The sequence below is a fragment of the Haliotis cracherodii genome, unplaced genomic scaffold (genome assembly GCF_022045235.1).
Source record: "Haliotis cracherodii isolate W230 unplaced genomic scaffold, xgHalCrac1.p SCAF_18, whole genome shotgun sequence".
Taxonomy (NCBI): domain Eukaryota; kingdom Metazoa; phylum Mollusca; class Gastropoda; order Lepetellida; family Haliotidae; genus Haliotis; species Haliotis cracherodii.
In genome coordinates this window covers 24,103,462-24,122,541 of record NW_027266273.1, presented here as the reverse complement: position 1 = coordinate 24,122,541, position 19,080 = coordinate 24,103,462, and the positions used below count along the sequence as shown (strand labels likewise).

The window sequence follows — 19,080 nt, the reverse complement described above, 5'->3', positions numbered from 1 at the left end:
GCTGCAATTCTTGTCTGTTGACGGGAGGCTGATGGCGTGCTCTAATCTGTCTGTCAAGATGGTCCCACAGATGTTCAATAGGATTCATATCGGGTGAGTGGGAAGGCCGGGACAAAACGTCAACGTTCTGCTGGTTTAGAAAGTTCAGAGTCAGTCTTGCAGTATGGGGCCTGGCATTGTCGTGTTGAAACAATGTCCCTTGCACAACTGGTTGCAACTCTTGGTCTCTGTACTGCACAGCGTTCAGGTTTCCCTGTATAATCACCAAATCAGCCTTCTGATCTCAACAAGTACCGCCCCACACCATGACACGTCCCCCGCCGAATGGATGGACCTCTCGAATACACGCCGGAGCCAAACGTTCCCCTTTGCGTCGTTTAACTCGTTCTCTGCCGACATTTCGAAACAAGTTAAACCGACTTTCATCAGTAAACAGCACCGACGCCAATTTCACACTTGCCAGCGTCGAACCTGCCTCGCTCATCAGGCGTCGATATTTAGCAGTGAGTACCAATCCTCGGAACGAAGTTGTCGTAGTACTGTACGTTGGCTTATGGGATTTCCCAACGCTGCCGTCGCTGTCGCCATCGCCGTCGCCGTTACGAATCTGTTTCGCAGGTGAATGAGCCGTATCTGACCGTCTTCCAGTGGTGTTGTCACTCGGGGTCGTCCGGTTCTAGGCCTGTCCTGTGTCCTCCCTGTCTGCCTGTACAGTTGAATCAGCCTGGCTACTGTCAGTGGTGTACAACCAAATCTTGGACCTGTGTTGCCCCAATTTCGGCCATACCGATGGCTCCCTCTCTCTCTCTCTGCTCCTGTGACACTCGTGGTATTTCTTTTGTGTGCTTTCGTCACGTGTGGTTATACCCTGCAGACGAACGCATTTATACAGCTAACATGCACGTGCAGTTTATGCCATGGGCGGGAAACCTGTTTCGCCATTTTTTTGTCACCGCACGAGCGCCGTCAAAGGTGGCGCCTACGGGTGAGATGTTTGATGGTACCCGTTCCTGGGCAGTCATATTCCCCATACCCACTTTCCACCATTTATTGCTGTTTTTAGGAAAATTACAAATTGCCAGCGTATACTTTCTTTTGCCGCTTAGTTTACTTAAATGTTTCTACCAAATTGTATAGATGCAGATGAACACGCTGTTACTGAGATGAATACATAACAGCTAACTGTTAAGGACGTGTAACATCATTCTTTTATTCTGTTTCTGAACGCGGCACTCGACATTATTCAAGAAACAGGAAAATTTCATTAAACTTTAATAAAATACTGCCTTGGTTCATAATTTTGAATTATGTTCCAAGATTGAAAGTATTGAGGGAAATTAACCAAGAAAGACTGTCACCAATGTCCGGATACATACGTAAATTAGTAATATAGAGTAGTTTGGATAAAACACTTTTATTGACGGACGGGTTTAATGTGTTCTAATTTTCCTGTCAATGATCCAAGTCACTTGTTTGAGATGACTTCATGATCAACTGTACGATTAATCCCTGGTAGAAAGTAAAAAACTGCAGCTTCAGCTCTTTCACAATATCCGAGGTACAATCGAGCATGCTCCTTGTACCAAGATTCCAAAGAGCCTGAGACGTTGTTTAATCAAGATTTCAGTAAGGCCTCAGTAAAGCTTTCAAAATGTTTTAGTGTTGACATGTAGGGGTCATTAGCAAATGCAGAAACAAAAATGGATGTCTGATGCAATTCTTTATTCTTACTATGGTTCGTGTTTTGTTCTTCTGGTTAACAATTGACTTGCTTTGGTATGTGTTTACGACGGGTACCACAAGTGAGGCAGGAAAGGTACACCTTTTGGAAAGTGATGCATAAACACATGAACATGATATAGTCGACATCGTATTATCGACTCTGACTTTGGCAGGGTTTTGATGAAAATGGAAAGGGGTTAGTCACTTTCATTCACGCCACGGGGCGGTCGGGTAGCCTAGTGGTTAAAGCGTTCGCTCGTCACGCCGAAGACCCAGGTTCGATTCCCGACATGGGTACAATGTGTGAAGCCCATTTCTGGTGTCCCCCGCCGTGATATTGCTGGAATATTGCTAAAAGCGGCGTAAAACCATACTCACTCACTCACTCACCCATTCACGCCACTGTAAACAGTATTTCATTTTGTCACGGAAAGGTCTGCATAATGTGGGAGAAATGCCTGAAGTAATGTAGGTCGTGGGCGTTCAGCATTTTAGTGGATTCCATGAGTACCGTTAGACACTGGAGAACTTCCCTGGAGGGATACGACCATGTGATGATCAGATTCTGAAATGACTTAGGGATGCACCTGTTCACCACGATCTACCGATCAATAAGGGGGTATAGAGTTTCTTAATAATGACAGGTTGTCCATCCCAACTCTGTCCATGGACCTAGTTTCCCTTTACACTTTAGATTAAATAGTTGGTTATTTGTTTTCTATTTATAACTTATTCACTAATTAAGTACTGGGTAACTGATAGCGATATCGGGAGCGACATGACAATAGTGGTGAGTGACACACTAATATGACTAATCTTGTCATCCCATTCTCGCTCAAAGAAACGCGCCGAAGCCGGGAAACGTCCAACCATGCTAAAGTAAGTTTATTTATTTTAAAATTGGATATGTCGAATCGCCAGTTTGTTCATTTGTACTGACAGTTGTCGTCCTAAGTATGATTTACGTTGCTTCTTATACCTTTGGGTCAGATATCACAAGAATAATTATATACAGTGCCATCACCGACAACAATTTCGGCATGACAAAGTTAAATTGTAGCAATTATGATCACGTTCATATTACTGAGGTACAAGACTGGCCCTGTATTCCCATCCGAGAAATATATCCACCAGATAGATACATCCTTGTGCGAGATTTAAACTTTTGAGACATGCATTACTTCGGGCTTTCCTCCCACATAAAGCTGACACGCTGTGATATAAGTGGAACACTGTTAAAAGCGGCGTTAAACCCAACTAACTCACCATCTGGCCCTACAGGAAAACGATTATAAAATAGTTTAAAATAGATGAATGTATACATGCAGCGTGCTTGCAGGATACGTCCGGCAATTTCGGACAATACATGGAATAAGGAAAATACAACAAAGCCTTTCTTAGCCAGCAGAAACCGAATAAAAATTACTTATGCTGAAACACTACATCATACAGCCACGATTGGTCAAACATTTGTTCACACGGAATGGCATGGTCCGAATCAATCTTCCAATGACAAATAGAGAGAGTCCTGTCAATTCCTCTTGAAGCGCCTGGCCCAATTCTGCTAACGTAGCGGATGGCCTTTGACATCGCCGCGCACGTCTCCGGATCATGTCCCAGGCTTACTCTGTTGGGGAAAGGTGAGAACTCTGGCTGGCCATTGCATTCTGCTAATGTTTCGCAGTTCGAGGTACTCAGTTATTTGCACCTTGTGCGGAGCCGATTGTTAACATTTTGTAACTGCAGAAACCTATTCCAAATTCCAAGAATAGAACTAACATGTTGCTATGGATAATAAAAGTTTACAATACTAATTGCTCAGAGCAATTGGACGATTTTTCTCTCAAGTGTCAAAATCAAGAATGACCACCTAACCGGATGCAGAGCGTTTGTCGGGAGAGCGGAAGGTCGGGGGTCCGAAACCCGGACGCCTCATTCCAAAAGATGTTAAGAGATGGTTCTTGTTGTTACCTTGTCTGGCGCTCGTCATTAAGGAGCTAAAACAAGGAAACAACCATTATATGTTACACTGCGGCATGGTATCTCAGTGGTCTAGCACTATAAAACCGGACTAGTACAAGAAGCCACACATACGTACATGTAAGTGGCTAAAGTCAGAAATCAGGAATGCGACGTTATACTCCATACCACCTCAAATCATTATGTGATAGCATTTTCAGTGATTGATCGGATAACCATATGTTAATCACATCTTCCAGTCGAAATACGTTTATCCATTAAAACTTAAGACACTAAATGTGTTTGGTTTATATTTCGCTTTGTTAAATACAGATTCACGCAGGAGTCATGGTTCACTGAACTGGTACATGGTGAAGCTGTTATTAGCTTACATAACCTAGCAGAGTAAATATCCGTGTTGATGACGTCAAGTGCCATTATATCCTGGTAGTGTTGACAAACTTTACACTTATCACGTCAGTGCTATATGTACCTGGAGAACAACACAGGCGCCGGGCCCCGTTTGACGACGCGATCGCAGGGGTAAGTTAGTCTATGTAAGCCTGTGTTGAGCTATGGGAGATACGGCAGCCCTAACTTTACGATTGCTTCGTGAAACGGGCCCAGGGCCGTCGGTTCGTTGGCCTTGAGTGGATACTGAAAAGTGACGTTTGTTCGAGTTGTACACAATATACACTGATATGATATCCACGGAACTCCAACATTCGGTTGTGATTTGAGACAGAGAGAGGACTCGTGACAGTACTTCATCAAATGGAACAACTGTGACAACAATAGGGCTCGGCCTTGCATCGCCCTTTGATCTCGCTCTGCACCTTTGTCAAGATCAAGTATTGCTGCGGTTACCGAGTCTCTGTGCTGCTGCCCATAGACGAGTTTGACCTGACTTGTTGCTTCACAGACCTTACGATTGTAAGGATAAGATATATAGATAAACAGCTTATTTATTACAATTAGGAATGAGGTTTTGGAGTAGGTTCTAACACCGTTATCAAGCATGTGATGTACAGAATACAGAGTGCATGTACATGTACAGAGTACATTACGATTGTGAATACGTTGAGCCTAAACAAGTTTAAATCCTAAGCACATTTATGAACGTGTCATTGATTGACATTTAACATCACAGGGTGTGTATGTTTGTGGTGATGTTGATCACTTCCAGAATTTACCTTATTTCTTTTAATTGAAATAGGTGTTGAAATCATACCACGTTAGCATGTCGTCGCCATTGCCCCAAACTGCACATCAACATACTCGGGTGAACAATTGACTTGCCTTTGCATGTGTTTGTGACGGTTGCCACCGGTGGAGCAGGATACGCTTACCATTTCGCGAACACCTGGTATCATTAATCTTTGATAATGATTCATAAACACATGCTCATCATATAGTCGGAATTTTACAATTGACTCTATTGATTGTTTTCTATTGATTATGGAAAGGGTTTTGTTGCTTTATTTTTATGAATATGGATTGGGTTTTGTTGCATTATATTTTTTTTATATGGCGACAAACAATTATAACTATCATAATATATTAAGTAAATATATCAGGAAAAATATAAGGAAACAATAATTGGTTAACAGGCTGTTGAGTTAATCATAAACACAAAACACAATGTAGACAACGAAACGAAATGAGTGACGTTCAGTGCAGTGATCTAATTTTATCAATTTATATAGCGCTGAAGTTTCTGAGTACCTGTTCACGGGCACTTTTTGTTTCCTGACCAGTGAATCCGTTTGTATTACCGCCTCCGTGGTCTAATGGTAGAGCGATCACCCGGAGAGCGCAAGGTTGGGGGATCGATCCCCGGCCTTGTCATATCGAATATACGTTCAAAGATGGTACTTGTTGTTATCCTGGGGCTCGGCATTAAAGGGCAAAAACAAGGACTGGTCTGTTCGAAGTAAGTATACTGTCTGACTGGGATATTCATGTTAAACTGCGACACGGTACATCAGGGTGCTATCTGTATAAAATCGGCATTTGTATACAAGTGCAATAATCTTGGACGCGACGTTACACCTGACATCCAGTTATCGTTCTCAACTCCCTGGGGAGTATGCACACCTGTGCAGTCAGTCGGGTGCTAGACATTTGCACTCACATCACCATCTCTTGCCTACGTGGACGCCTCGCCATCAACACCGTCACCACGTGACCACCACGTGACCATCACGTGACAGGACAGTTACTAAGCGGTTTGATGTGAGGTTCCAATAGACAAAGTTAGGAACGTCGTGATGACATTGCATCATCAACATGCTGATTAATCAAACACGGCTTCACTTCCACAACTGTGCTCAGTGATGTGTGACCTCAGGGGACATGTTGGATTCCAGAAGCGTGAGGGTATCTTGGATTCCTGCTTGTTTAGCTGGACATAATCCAACATGAGATTGCACATATTGTATCCATGTGGGGAATAGAACCCGGCCCATGAACGATTTAACCTCCAGGCTACCCAACGCCCATCACGGAGTGAAGACAAAACACAAATTGCTGGAACATAAGTTTATTTACATTTAGGTATAGGAAGGAGAAGAATCTATATCCAACTGATATGTAACATGTTGTGTACAACCGTGATAATTGATAATCGTGCATACTATTAATATTGACAGTACCTTCGCAGAGAATCTTAACTAAACTGTTACCAAGGGCAACTGATGCTCGGTTAACCATTGTAATCGATCTACCACACATAGGGGTTGAACTTGGATTCCCCTCCATTCCAAGACACTATTTCACCAAGTTCCGTATGCAGTGGAGATGTTCCGACGTCCGCTAAAATATAAAAACAAAACTGTGTCTGAAATTACGCTGGTGGTAAGTCATGGATTGTTGTATACCTACTTGATTGGGTACAAAGGGCCCATGTCGTGGCGTCAGGCAATAAATACTTACATTTCTATGCAACTTGTTTGAATGGCGGATGCTTACCCTTTTGGGGAACACCAGTGGTCATCCCTAATTTTCAATGGTTCATTCATATAATTTTCAAATGGAATAGGTTTCGTTGAATAATCCGGTTATTCTCTTGCATTGACAATTTATATTTGTGAACTAATTGAATTACTCCATATGGGCATCAACATATTGGTGTTAAATTTACTGGCAAAGCCATCAATACTCTACAAGTCGTTGTTTAACATGGCGCTATTTCAGCTGTCTGAATTGTTTGAACTGATACACTGATGCAAGTATTGTTTAGATAATGTGTTGAAACAGAAACAGTTCTATACAATTTACGAAAGGAATGTGTTTGCCGGCATCACAATTATGTAAACATTTGCATTAAGGTCTGAGGCTTACCTGTGTTAACCTGAACAGCAGGTATACGAGCCCACATATTCTGCAACTAGAAGATTGTCACATTTCGCCGCCAGCGTCCCAGTATCACACAGTGAAGCCACTAGGTCGCTGCGGACACATCGTTGTGTGCACTCAGTTACTGAAATCAAGACAAAAACAATTCAATAATCACATTGAGTATGCATTCAACATTCTCACTGTAACACTTCTACCTTCAAAGGAACACTTCTCTATTGTGAAATACCTAAAGGCCTACAATTCTAAATAAGTGTCTTGAAACCAAAACTTAGTGTGATACCATGCATGTCCAAATGAGCTGCCATTTATAAGATTATATTTGAGATTAGGACCTGTCTAATTGCACAACACCAAGGCTCTTAATATCATTACACATGGAACAAATACTAGTGTATCGAAGGCCGACCCAACACAAACGTCTCCACGTTTCTAAGGACTCAAACCATCTGACATAATGTCTACATGTACAGCATTGATATCAAGGGAAAGGAAAGGTTCATACAAAAGGTTTTAACCGCGACTGTCGGCATTGTTGATTCTGCGGGGGTCGTTGGTGCTGTGGTCGGTGGAGGAGTCGGTGGTGCTGTGGTCGGTGGTGGGGTCGGTGGTGCTGTGGTCGGTGGTGGCGGGGTCGGTGGTGCTGTTGTCGGCTCTGGTTCCTTTGATTTGGGTTTCTTTGATTTGGGTTTCCTTGATTTTGGATTCCTTGACAATGGTTTCCTTGGTCCTCGTGTCTGCTTCCCGGGGTTTCGGACTGGTGCGGGTCCTGACGCTTGGTTGACTTGACAGTAGTCAGAATAGTACTGTTTAGCCAGTGTACACATGAAGCTAATATCGTATTTGTCGACGTATGTCGGACGTCCATGCGAGTACGATAGTTGGACTGAGCACGCGAACAGCAGGAGAACAAGCACGAAGGACGCCATCTTGGATCCAAAGAACAAGTAGTGATATTCTCCTGTCGACATTCTCTTTTATAGGCATGTCCTGAAACACGTTTGTCTTATTGCTGACACCGATAGAAGTGATAGTCTCTAATCTGTTATTGAATGTATCTCACATGTCTTTAATATCAGAGAATTAGAATATTCGGTTACAGAGGTAACCTTCAAAATGGCAAGCACCCAGTAATAGATGCCTATGCGATTAATTCATGCTACTTATTAAAAATACAGGAAATTAAGTTAAGATGAGAGGACTGTCTTTTGACAACCGTTTGGAGATGAGTTAGTCGTCAGCATTTGATCTTGATGGTAACTTCAATGTTTGACACTATTTCATTATAATACAAAAAAGGCACACGCCTTTCTCAAAACGAGATAAGTCACCACCATGTGTAATAATATGTACAATCAGTCCAAACCCTTCCACAATGTCAGCTCAAACGCTAAAACCACATTTTGGGGTTAAGTATTGACTTCGTTTTCAATGAATTTCATTTGAGTTACAGTTCAAATTAATATTTCCAATATGTAACGCATTCTAACAAATGATGTGTATTTGAACCCTAACCAACGTAGCAATTAGAGGACATAAGATACTTAAATGTTTCTACCAAATTGTATAGATGCAGATGAACACGCTGATACTGAGATGAATACATAACAGGTAACTGTTAAGGACGTGTAACATCATTCTTTTATTCTGTTTCTAAACGCGGCACTCGATTTTATTGAGGAAACAGGAAAATTTCATTAAACTTTAATAAAATACTGTGTTGGTTCATAATTTTGAATTATGTTCCAAGATTGAAAGTATTGAGGGAAATTAACCAAGAAAGACTGTCACCAATGTCCGGATACATACGTAAATTAGTAATATTTAGTAGTTTGGATAAAACACTTTTATTGACGGACGGGTTTAATGTGTTCTAATTTTCCTGTCAATCATCCAAGTCACTTATTTGAGATGACTTCATAATCAACTGTACGATTAATCCCTGGTAGAATGTCAAGAACTGCAGCTTCAGCTTTTTCACAATTTCAGAGGTACAATCGAGCATGCTCCTTGTACCAAGATTCCAAAGAGCCTGAGACGTTGTTTAATCAAGGTTACATTAAGGCCTCAGTAAAGCTTTCAAAACGTTTTAGTGTTGACATGTAGGGGTCATTAGCAAATTCAGAAATAAAAATGGATGTCTGATGCAATTCTTTATTCTTACTATGGTTCGTGTTTTGTTCTTCTGGTTAACAATTGACTTGCTTTGGTATGTGTTTACGACGGGTGCCATGGTGAGGCAGGAAAGGTACACCTTTTGGAAAGTGATTCATAAACACATGCTCATGATATATAGTCGACATCGTATTATCGACTCTGACTTTGGCAGAGTTTTGAAGAAAATGGAAAGGGGTTTCATTCACGCCACTTTGAACAGCATTTCATTTTTGTCACGGAAAGGTCTGCGTAATGTCGGAGAAATGCCTGAAGTAATGCAGGTCGTAGACGTTCAGCATTTTAGTGGATTCCATGAGTACCGTTAGGCACTGGAGAACTTCCCTGGAGGGATACGACCATGTGATGATCAGATTCTGAAATGACTTAGGGGTGCGCCTGTTCACGCGATCTACCAATCAATAAGCGGGTATAGAGTTTCTTAATTATGAAAGGTTGTCCAGCCGACCACTATCCATAGACCTAGTTTCCCTTTACACTTTAGATTAAATAGTTGGTTATTTGTTTTCTATTTATAACTTATTCACTAATTAAGTACAGGGTAACTGATAGCGAGGTCGGGAGCGACATGACAATACTGGTGAGTGACACACTCATATGACTAATCTTGTCATCTCATTCTTGCTCACAGAAACGCGCCGAAACCAGGAAACGTCCAACCATGCTAAAGTAAGTTTATTTATTTAAAATCAGATTTGTTGAATCGCCAGTCTGTTGAATGTGTAATGAACCATCTGAAACAATTACTCATGTATTATGTAAATGTCACTATGTTGCAGATATATGGACGAAACTTTCAGATTGGTCTTGAAACTACACGGTTAATATTAATAATAAACTTATACTGTTTGGATTTAAAGAGAAGAATAACAATTCACGCAACGTAGTAATTATGGTAACAAAATCTATGCTGTACACATTTAATAGAAAAAGGTTAAACCAATTTTCTCATTAATTCAAAACGAAAATCGTAGATATTGTGAAATTACAAAACATATTGCATATTCAAATTGTAATGATGCAAGTATCCATGCCGTTGTATTGTTTACAAACCCTGTATAACTGTGAAATATGATCAGTCCATGCTACAAACATGTGCATGTCACAATAACTCCATGCACACTCTATGTATGACATTGAAATGTACAATTTGATGGGAAATGAAAAATGGAATAAAAAGAAAATGAAAAAAATGATAAAGTAAGTGATGCCAAGATTAGGCAATCCACGTTCGCGTAAATCCACGTAGTTATTGCTGCGGCGTTATGTTCATGTTGGTGTGTCAGGTCATTGATTAAGTAGCGCAAAATTACAATATAAAACGCCAAAGCCAGAGAATATAAAGTCTCGATTATCCGGCGAAACAGATTCTATTGGGCGGAAAAGACCAAATAAGGGTGCAAACACTGTTTTTTCTCTAGCGTTATTATTATTGCCATTTTGCAGACTTCAATCAATGAAATTAACTAACAAGTGAATCGACATCAGTGAAACATGCAGAGGAAGCTTCCTTCACATCGTCATGTACATCACTATCATTAATAGAATTGGTAAATGCAACATCATTCGAAAACAACGTTCTTAAAGTCATCTTTGGGCATGTATTATGTATTTGACCAAGTTCTAATGTTCGTAATTATCTCAAAAATAAATTATTTAGAAGGTCAGAGGACAGAGTCACTGGGTTTTTAGCCACATACACGTATCAGATTTATACTTTCTGCAGATTGCCTTGTATTCATTTTTCTCTTTGCAACAAATATTTCTGTATGAATCCGTACGTTATTGCCCCATTCCACTAAGCGTGGCGCTCTCACAAATCGCAATAAATCGCCATTTAGAGCGCTAAGATCTCCAAAAGCTTTAATGTGTCGCTGTCTGATCTCCATGATCATTTGTGGCGCTCTGCCCAGAATGCCGTCAGATCGTTACTTGATCGCCCATATCGCCATCGGAGCGCTACGTGATCGCCAAGGTCGTAATCAGAGCGCTATCGTATCGCCTTAGAGCGCCGCCGATCGCCACGAAAGACTGGGACCTACCACTCTGGGACCGAGCGATATGACGCTAGATCGCTCTCGGACTGAGTAGAGTGCATTAGATTGCCATTGGAGCGTAAATAGAGCGCCACTGGATCGCATCCTGATCGCCTTGGATCGCAAAAGGAGCGGGAACTGATCGTGCAAGATGGCCACATTTTGAGTTGTTTGGTTACGAGCAATTGGGGTATTCAGTACTGTCAATGTTTTTCGAACACTTCGTCTAGCAATCGCACATTCGACATTAAATTATGCTTCATTATTTTGGTCAGTCACACGTCTTGTTCTGTCTTTCATATTATCTGTATTAGCTCCATTTTATTAGATGACAACATCCGTCTCTTAAGCAGTTCAAAAGGGTTTCGATCCAAACAATGTTCTTTTCTAAATAGACGCCTTATAGTGGGCTTCTCATTCGAACAATTGATCAGAGTCACGGTCCCCTATATTCAACATGTTAATATATTGACGTTTCATGCCAAGACGATGGACACGGATAACGTCAGGTGGTTGCCACGTTTCACACGTTACAGGTTCCTGACAACATTACGTTACCTATTCCTTGCAGGGTTGCCGTCCTTGCCAATGAGTTCATCTGATGAAGGTTCGCCCTGAAATAGCCTTGATGCATCTTTACAAAGAATAAAAATGTTCTTTATCCGAAACAGCATCGATATATATCAGCGTACAGCAGCCAAAGAAATAATTCTTCTCAGTTTATCTTATCATGTATTTACTATTCAGTTGAAAATATATTCATGTTTTATCCACAATATGAACTGTAATAACGCTCAGTCAGCACTCAGAATACTTCTATATGACATTACTCTTAAAAATATAGGGGCGGTCGGGTAGCCTAGTGGTTAAAGCGTTGGCTCGTCACGCCGAAGACCTAGGTTCGATTCCCGACATGGGTTCAATGTGTGAAGCCCATTTCTGGTGTCCCACGCCGTGATAATGCTGGAATAGTGCTAAAAGCGGCGTAAAACCATACTCACACACTCACTCACTAACTTAATATAACTTGATTAACATCTTTCAAAAATTATAAATAATCACAACTGCTGATAACAATATATTTTTGAATAAAATTACTCAGCCACAGTTTACTTATTTGGAAATGTTGCAGGAATGCATATGAGTGATAGTTGAATAGAAATAATCAAATCTAACAACAGTTTTGTTCAATTTTTAATTACATAAAAAAGAAACTCGGTATACTTTCGTCTGCCCCTCAATATAGTTGAATTTCATATCACCGACATGAGGTCTGAGACTGTAGGTTGTCAGAGGAGGTATCAATCACATTTTTCAAAACCGTTGTTGCTAATTCCGATTTGACGTCACGAAACCCATTCACTGTAGCGTTCCTTACTTCTTCTAGGTTAGAGGTTAGTTTCAAGATCATTTGAACACAAAGTTCTGTGTGATGAACCCGACGGGCAGGGCGTCCACATGCAACCAAAATAACCCAATGCCTGGACAAACGTAGTTTACAATCCAATGCCGTGACGTTTCATGACACACACATAAGGATAATTATTTTGGTAAATACTGATCAAAATTATTTTTCCTGCAGTGCCCTCGGGTCGGTTAAAGAGGCGATTTTCGCTCCATACACATTAATCAATAACATGTTTTAGTCAGGAGTACGATCACATTGCTATTTTCATTCTTAGCGTCGGCAGAGTAGTGTATGTTTACTGACTCGGCGTATAATTTAAACAAAACACGGTGTTATCACAGTCAAGGGTACGTCATGTGTGTTCGAACTTAACAGTAAGGCTCCTGACGAGTCAGTCAAGAACTTGAAGGAACTATTCTCAGACCTTCCTCTGATTCCAGTTCAACTCGGCGTTGTGTGTTCAAGAACAGGGCACTGATGACCATGTTGATTCTGGCAGCTGCGACCATGACAGCAACCTTAGTCCTCCTTAGTAAGTATGCTGATATAATACATTGTCGTATTGGAGACAAACCAGTGTCCATGACAGCAACCTTAGTCCTCCATAGTAAGTATGCTGATATAATACATTGTCGTATTGGAGACAAACCAGTGTCCATGACAGCAACCTTACTCCTCCATAGTAAGTATGTTGATATAATACATTGTCGTATTGGAGACAAACCAGTGTCCATGACAGCAACCTTAGTCCTCCATAGAAAGTATGTTTATATAATACTTTGTCGTATTGGAGACAAACCAGTGTCCATGACAGCAACCTTAGTCCTCCATAGAAAGTATGTTTATATAATACTTTGTCGTATTGGAGACAAACCAGTGTCCATGACAGCAACCTTAGTCTTCCTTAGTAAGTATGTTGATATAATACATTGTCGTATTAGAGACAAACCAGTGACCACTACCATTTACTTGCGTTGCTAGGGCAGCCACTCGACCTAATGTTGCTGCATTCGATACTTTAAATCTATGATCGGTTTCAACATGTTGAGCAAGAACGATGTGCAAAGTTGACAACAGAGTTCCTTTTGCTATATAAATTCAAGCATACTTATGTTGATTTCAAGATGCTCAAAATCAGAAACTGTTTGGTTATTGTAATGATCAGGACTATAACCTCACTGTCTTAAAGTCAACAGAAAAACACGTTTTGTGTGACTCCTAGGTTTATCATTCAGAAAAGTGATGGGTACATTTCAGGATTCACTGAGGAAAACCCGCAGCACCGATTGAAAACATTGACTCAAATGGGATCTAGTATTGACGGTATGTATATGTGTGTATGTGTCTATCCTGAATCAGTTGTCTCCAACTCCACTACCGATTGTTGTTTGAGCCAGTGTACCTATGTTGCCCCCCCCCCCCCCCCCCCCCGACTCCTGATCGTCCCTACGGTCTAAAATTGGCACGGTACCTTATTTCAACGATTTCTTGGACTATATAGATAAACTTGCGATATATCGATGGTACATGGCTCTGAGTTAAGAAAGCTCTACTGTAAGTGTTGATGTATTTATATTTCCGGAGGACCTGGAGAAATTTTCAAAACTCACTACAGCATTTATAGAGAAGTATTCATGAAAATAATGTATCAATGATCTATGCCATTCTCAAGTGATTATATATATATATATATATATATATATATATATATATATATATATATATATATATATATATATATATATATATATATATATTATGATAAAAAAAAATTCGGAGGAAATTGTTTTAAAAAGGTATATAATTTATGAATTCATTTAACAAAACCAAGAGGGCTCCATGGAAGGGTTTTTCATATTCGAATCTCTAATAGGGATCAGTAAAGAAGTGACACACACCAAAACCTACACTCACGGTCACTTTTAAAGTGATGGCTCCGGGTGCCCTTTCAGTAGCATCTGCTCTGTTCTATGTACAGTTAACTACGGTTATAACGAACACGCTTATAACGAACTGACGGATATAACGAACTTACTTTTTTGGTCCCGACTATTTGCTGTAGTTATGCTTATAACGAACTACGGTTATAACGAACTAAAATTAGTAGTCCCTTTGAGTTCGTTATAACTGTACTTTACTGTACGTGAAGACAACAAAGGTAACGATAGATGTAAGAGTCAATGCGTGCTCCAGATTCTGAACTCTCTGTGACACCGTGAGGACCCGGGTTACAGCAGGTCCCTATCACCATGCGGCTTGTCGTGATCTCTGGATCAGTTTAGATTCTGTGACGTGTGTGATTTTGGGTGGTGCTCATTCTCCAAGTCATGGTTTTGCTTGGTGCAGACTCAAACGTCTTGATCACTCTGTGATGTAGCATGACTATTGCTGGTTCCGGCGCCAAATTCCAGGGAGACATCTCATTGTGGGTGTGATCCTGAATAATTTATCTATGGTGGTTGAGAATGCCACTTGACAATCCTCATTTGACAGTCTTGGGCGGTATTTCGCGAGTAGGGGACACGGGTGGCCCAGTCGCCTAAGCCGCTGCGATTCGCTGTGCAGAGTTGCGTCCCTTGGGTACGCCTCAAACCTATGATTGTGGGTTCGAATCCCGGTTCGCCCCGAATATGTTTCTAGGTTTGTCAGCACCACACCCGCGCTCGTAGGTTTAACCAAACTGGTAAACGTCTCAGACCTGCGTCACTTCGGGCTTTCCTCCCACTTTAAGCTGGCACACTGCCATACATCTGTAATACTGTTAAAAGCGGCGTTAAACCAAGCTCACTCACTGCCCGGGGTGTTGCATGCTTGGAGTAAGTGGGATCTGCATTCTCCCTTAGAAAGAAAGAAAGCCACGAAGCTTTGAATTGATAACTAACTTCTCGGGTATACTCACCTTGAACGAGTACGTTCATTCCTTAATCATCCCTTGAAGTAGATAAGTGAATTTACGCCCCAGTCAGCAATATTTTATCGATCAGCGTGGATATATCCGAAATATGTCTACCTCGTTTTGAGGTACTTGATTTCAGGTCATATGCTGGCGGAAGGTCAGAAGACTATGGTGGTTATTCTGACGTACATGCGCAGTGGGTCATCTTTCACCGGTGAAATCATCCAGAGGAGCCCGGATGTGTTCTACGTCTTTGAGCCGTTGTATTCCTATTCAAGATTAGTCAATCAGAGCTCACTTGATGCCCTTGAGTATTCTAAAACGTAGTAGGTACCAATGTTGCTTTAACCGTAATAAAGCTAAGCTAAAAAGTGGTTGATGAAATTATGTTGATGTTTTAACCATTCCCATACGACAGGCCAAACTCTGTAACTCAGAATTGCGATAGGTGGGAGATAGACCAGGTTTTGAAAAGTTAAATACTGTTAAAAGCGGCGTTAAACCCAACTCACTCACTCACTCATACTATTTTATAGATTGTCCATGCATTTGATGGGCGATAAATGATATTACTGCAGCCCCCATTTACATACAATGTTGTGAATACTGCACTTAAAATATAGGTCAATTAAATCATGTTTGGTTTATGTGCGGAACAGCATTGTTCATCCTAAGTGGTCATCTTGAGTTACGGAGCCTATAACAACATACGTAACAGCTGTATTAGAGGTGACTTATTTACCATGTGACCAGCTCATATCGTCCTTGCTTTCAGTGAATCGACGCTGGAGGATTTCCTGGTCTGCAACCTGACTGAGATAGACACTCACACTTTACACCAACACCATATGATTCAAAGTTTGGACACAATGAGTTACTACTTTTGCACAATGAAACAACGCCGAAATTCGGAGGCCTGCTTTCATTTGCTGGAAAAGGCGTGTGTCAGGTCACGTGTATCATGTGTAAAAACGATCCGATACAACATGAAGGATATGACGCACCTCATGGGGAAACATGACCATATGAAAATACTACATTTGATACGTGACCCAAGGCCAACTCTACGTTCTCAGGGCAAACTCGACGAATTCACGGTCGAGAGCCTAGGTACATTTGCCGCAGTGCTTTGTCATAGGGCAAAGAAGGACTTTGACCAAGCCCTGTTCATGAAGAAGCAGTTTCCAGGCCGTATTGCCACGATTCGGTACGAAGATTTAGCCGACAAGCCCATGATCATTGCTGAACAGATGTACAGTTTCATTGGCCTTGACTTAACTGACGAGATCAGACATCACATCCACCGTATCACAAACGGAAGCAGTGACTGCGGTTCCTATTGCACACAAAGGAACTCTAAGGACGCGATTTCCCGCTGGCGGCAGGGTATGACATACACGCAGGTATCCCTCATTGACAAAATATGTCAGCCTCTGTACCGGGTGATGGGGTACTTACCCGCACAGAACGAAGACCACCTACATAATCTATCTGTACCCCTTTATACAACTGTACCCATAGAAAGTAGCGTTGTGGATTATAATTCAATAAATTCTTAGATTATAACTTGGGTTTTTTTACCCGTGAAGATCCCGAGTAAAATTGGTTTTCAGCAACCCTTACTTGTCGTAAGAGGCGACTATCGAGATCGGGAGATCAGGCTCGCTGACTAAACTTATGCAAGCCATCGTATCCCAATTGTTCAAATCGATGCTCATGATGCAATTCACTGGATTGTCTCGATGTTTTTACAGGCCGTCGTCTGTCAGCTGGAATATTTCGGCTAAATTGTTTGGGGCCTTAGATGTATGGGACGAGTATGTACTTACCGGGGCAGCTATTGAAATAAAGTCTACACATCTTTTGCTTCATTAACTCATTTAAACTCAAAGGCAAATAGCTAACCATAAAAACATAGAAGGTAGTCTATGTTATTTTCGTATCACGCAATTCCTTCACCTTACGCAATTCCGTGTGGCCATGGAAAGAGTTTTGTCGTGTTTGGTAGGTAGGTTGGATCAAGCTTTTATCATACATATCCAAAGAGTGTATATAGGATTTATAGCCCGTAGCCGAAAGATGTAACCGATGGGCTTAGCCGGAGACTTTTTCCGAGGATGAGGGTTTTAAAATCTCAGAAAATACGAGAAGTGTTTTCTCTATCTTATAAATCGGAAACAAATTCTGAAACAACATCTAATGATAGTTTTATGTTTCAAACATTATTTTCCATGAACGTTGGGAAACGGGAATAAAATATCTGTTTTCCTTACTCACAAGACGACAGTTATGAAGATTGCAAGTTCGAACCACTGAACTCTGAAGAAAACATTTGATTTTACATCATTCCGCCATTTAGTTATGTTCCTTGTGTTCAAAATCCAAAATAAATCTCAAGCGAGGGACATTCACATTTTACAATATCACTGAAACTGGTATATATAAAGTACAGGGATTAATGCAACATCCCGTGAATGAGATTTAACCTGACGAAGAACAACAGAATACGTCACTAGAAGTTTATATTCAGTGAAGTATTAAGCACGTCCTAGGGTTTTTTCGATGCAAAACCCGCACCCGAGAGATAAAACCGAGGTTCTCATCTCATAACAACTGAAGGAAAGTGCTTTACATAAGTTATAAACAGACCTTTGCACTTTAAACTAATTCATCCCATACATGACTTTCAGCCGCCAGGTACTTCTGTGTCCGTCCGCGCATGCGTATCGTTCGTAGGGCAAAATAACACGGAAGTAGCCGTGACGTCAGTAATATCAGTCTACAAGTTTAACTGTGCTATCTTCCAAATACCGATGAGCGCTTACTACAAAAGTCTATCAACCACAGACAGACTTTGTTGCGAAGAGAAATATAATGTTCTCGGATTTTCTTTGGACGATGAATCACACATTATGAGCAAGCGTTGGATTGTGATACAATGGCTAGGTCTACTATATGGCGATCTGTACACTTACCTCATCGATTCACCCTGCGCCTATTCCATTCTTTGGAGGCTTTTATTATTCCCAACGATCTAAAAGCGTAGGGGAATATAGTAATACCAAGGCATTCCATTTTTTTTTGAGACCTATAACATAAAAGCAACTATATATTCAGTTCAAACTGAACACTTTCTTTATCAATATACGAGGTGCGGTGCGAAGTATGATTTAAATAAATGGATTTTCAGAAAAACATAGTTATTTATAAAAAAAAATTCTAATATATGTCTCAGAATTATTTTACTACAACATTCAACATTACCTTTCAAATTTAAGGAACAAGTTCCAAACAAACAGGAGAGATCCAGTGCAAATTTTGATTTTGTATGTGTACTTTCTGAAAAGAAATTATGAATCTTTACATGTTTTGAACTTATCTATGTGTTTTATTTCAACATTCGTGCGAGCTATAACTTCATGGATTCCTTCCAATTTGGGGTACAGTGTCTATATCAATAAGAGACGTGTAGTGCAAAATTTGAATTCCATTAGTGAAAATATTGCTTAGAAATATTTTCTATACGC

At 40.7% G+C, this 19,080-nt stretch overlaps 2 protein-coding genes across 2 annotated transcripts; one reads left to right on the top strand and one right to left on the bottom strand.

Annotated features, from left to right (window-relative positions):
- Positions 1–3,333: 3,333 nt before the first annotated feature.
- LOC139465569 (carbohydrate sulfotransferase 3-like) lies at positions 3,334–17,112 on the top strand. The gene is made up of 5 exons (XM_071247284.1): positions 3,334–3,362; positions 13,098–13,189; positions 13,915–13,980; positions 15,693–15,879; positions 16,329–17,112. The coding sequence occupies exons 1-5, from the start codon at positions 3,334–3,336 to the stop codon at positions 17,110–17,112; spliced, it is 1,158 nt and encodes a 385-aa protein (XP_071103385.1).
- On the bottom strand, positions 7,029–7,967 carry LOC139465615 (salivary glue protein Sgs-3-like). Its single transcript, XM_071247318.1, has 2 exons — positions 7,544–7,967; positions 7,029–7,162 (listed from the first exon to the last, which is right to left on the bottom strand). The coding sequence occupies exons 1-2, from the start codon at positions 7,965–7,967 to the stop codon at positions 7,029–7,031; spliced, it is 558 nt and encodes a 185-aa protein (XP_071103419.1).
- Positions 17,113–19,080: the final 1,968 nt, after the last annotated feature.

What these genes read in the sequence shown, in the direction of transcription:
- LOC139465569 (XM_071247284.1), top strand. Translation starts at nt 3,334, where the DNA reads ATGTCCCAGGCTTACTCTGTTGGGGAAAG. An exon ending in GCTTACTCTGTTGGGGAAAG is followed by an intron (nt 3,363 to 13,097) that starts GTGAGAACTCTG and finishes CTCTGATTCCAG; the next exon opens with TTCAACTCGGCGTTGTGTGT. An exon ending in CTTGAGTATTCTAAAACGTA is followed by an intron (nt 15,880 to 16,328) that starts GTAGGTACCAAT and finishes CCTTGCTTTCAG; the next exon opens with TGAATCGACGCTGGAGGATT.
- LOC139465615 (XM_071247318.1), bottom strand. Translation starts at nt 7,967, where the DNA reads ATGGCGTCCTTCGTGCTTGTTCTCCTGCTGTTCGCGTGCTCAGTCCAA. An exon ending in AGTCGCGGTTAAAACCTTTT is followed by an intron (nt 7,163 to 7,543) that starts GTATGAACCTTT and finishes TCTTGATTTCAG; the next exon opens with TAACTGAGTGCACACAACGA.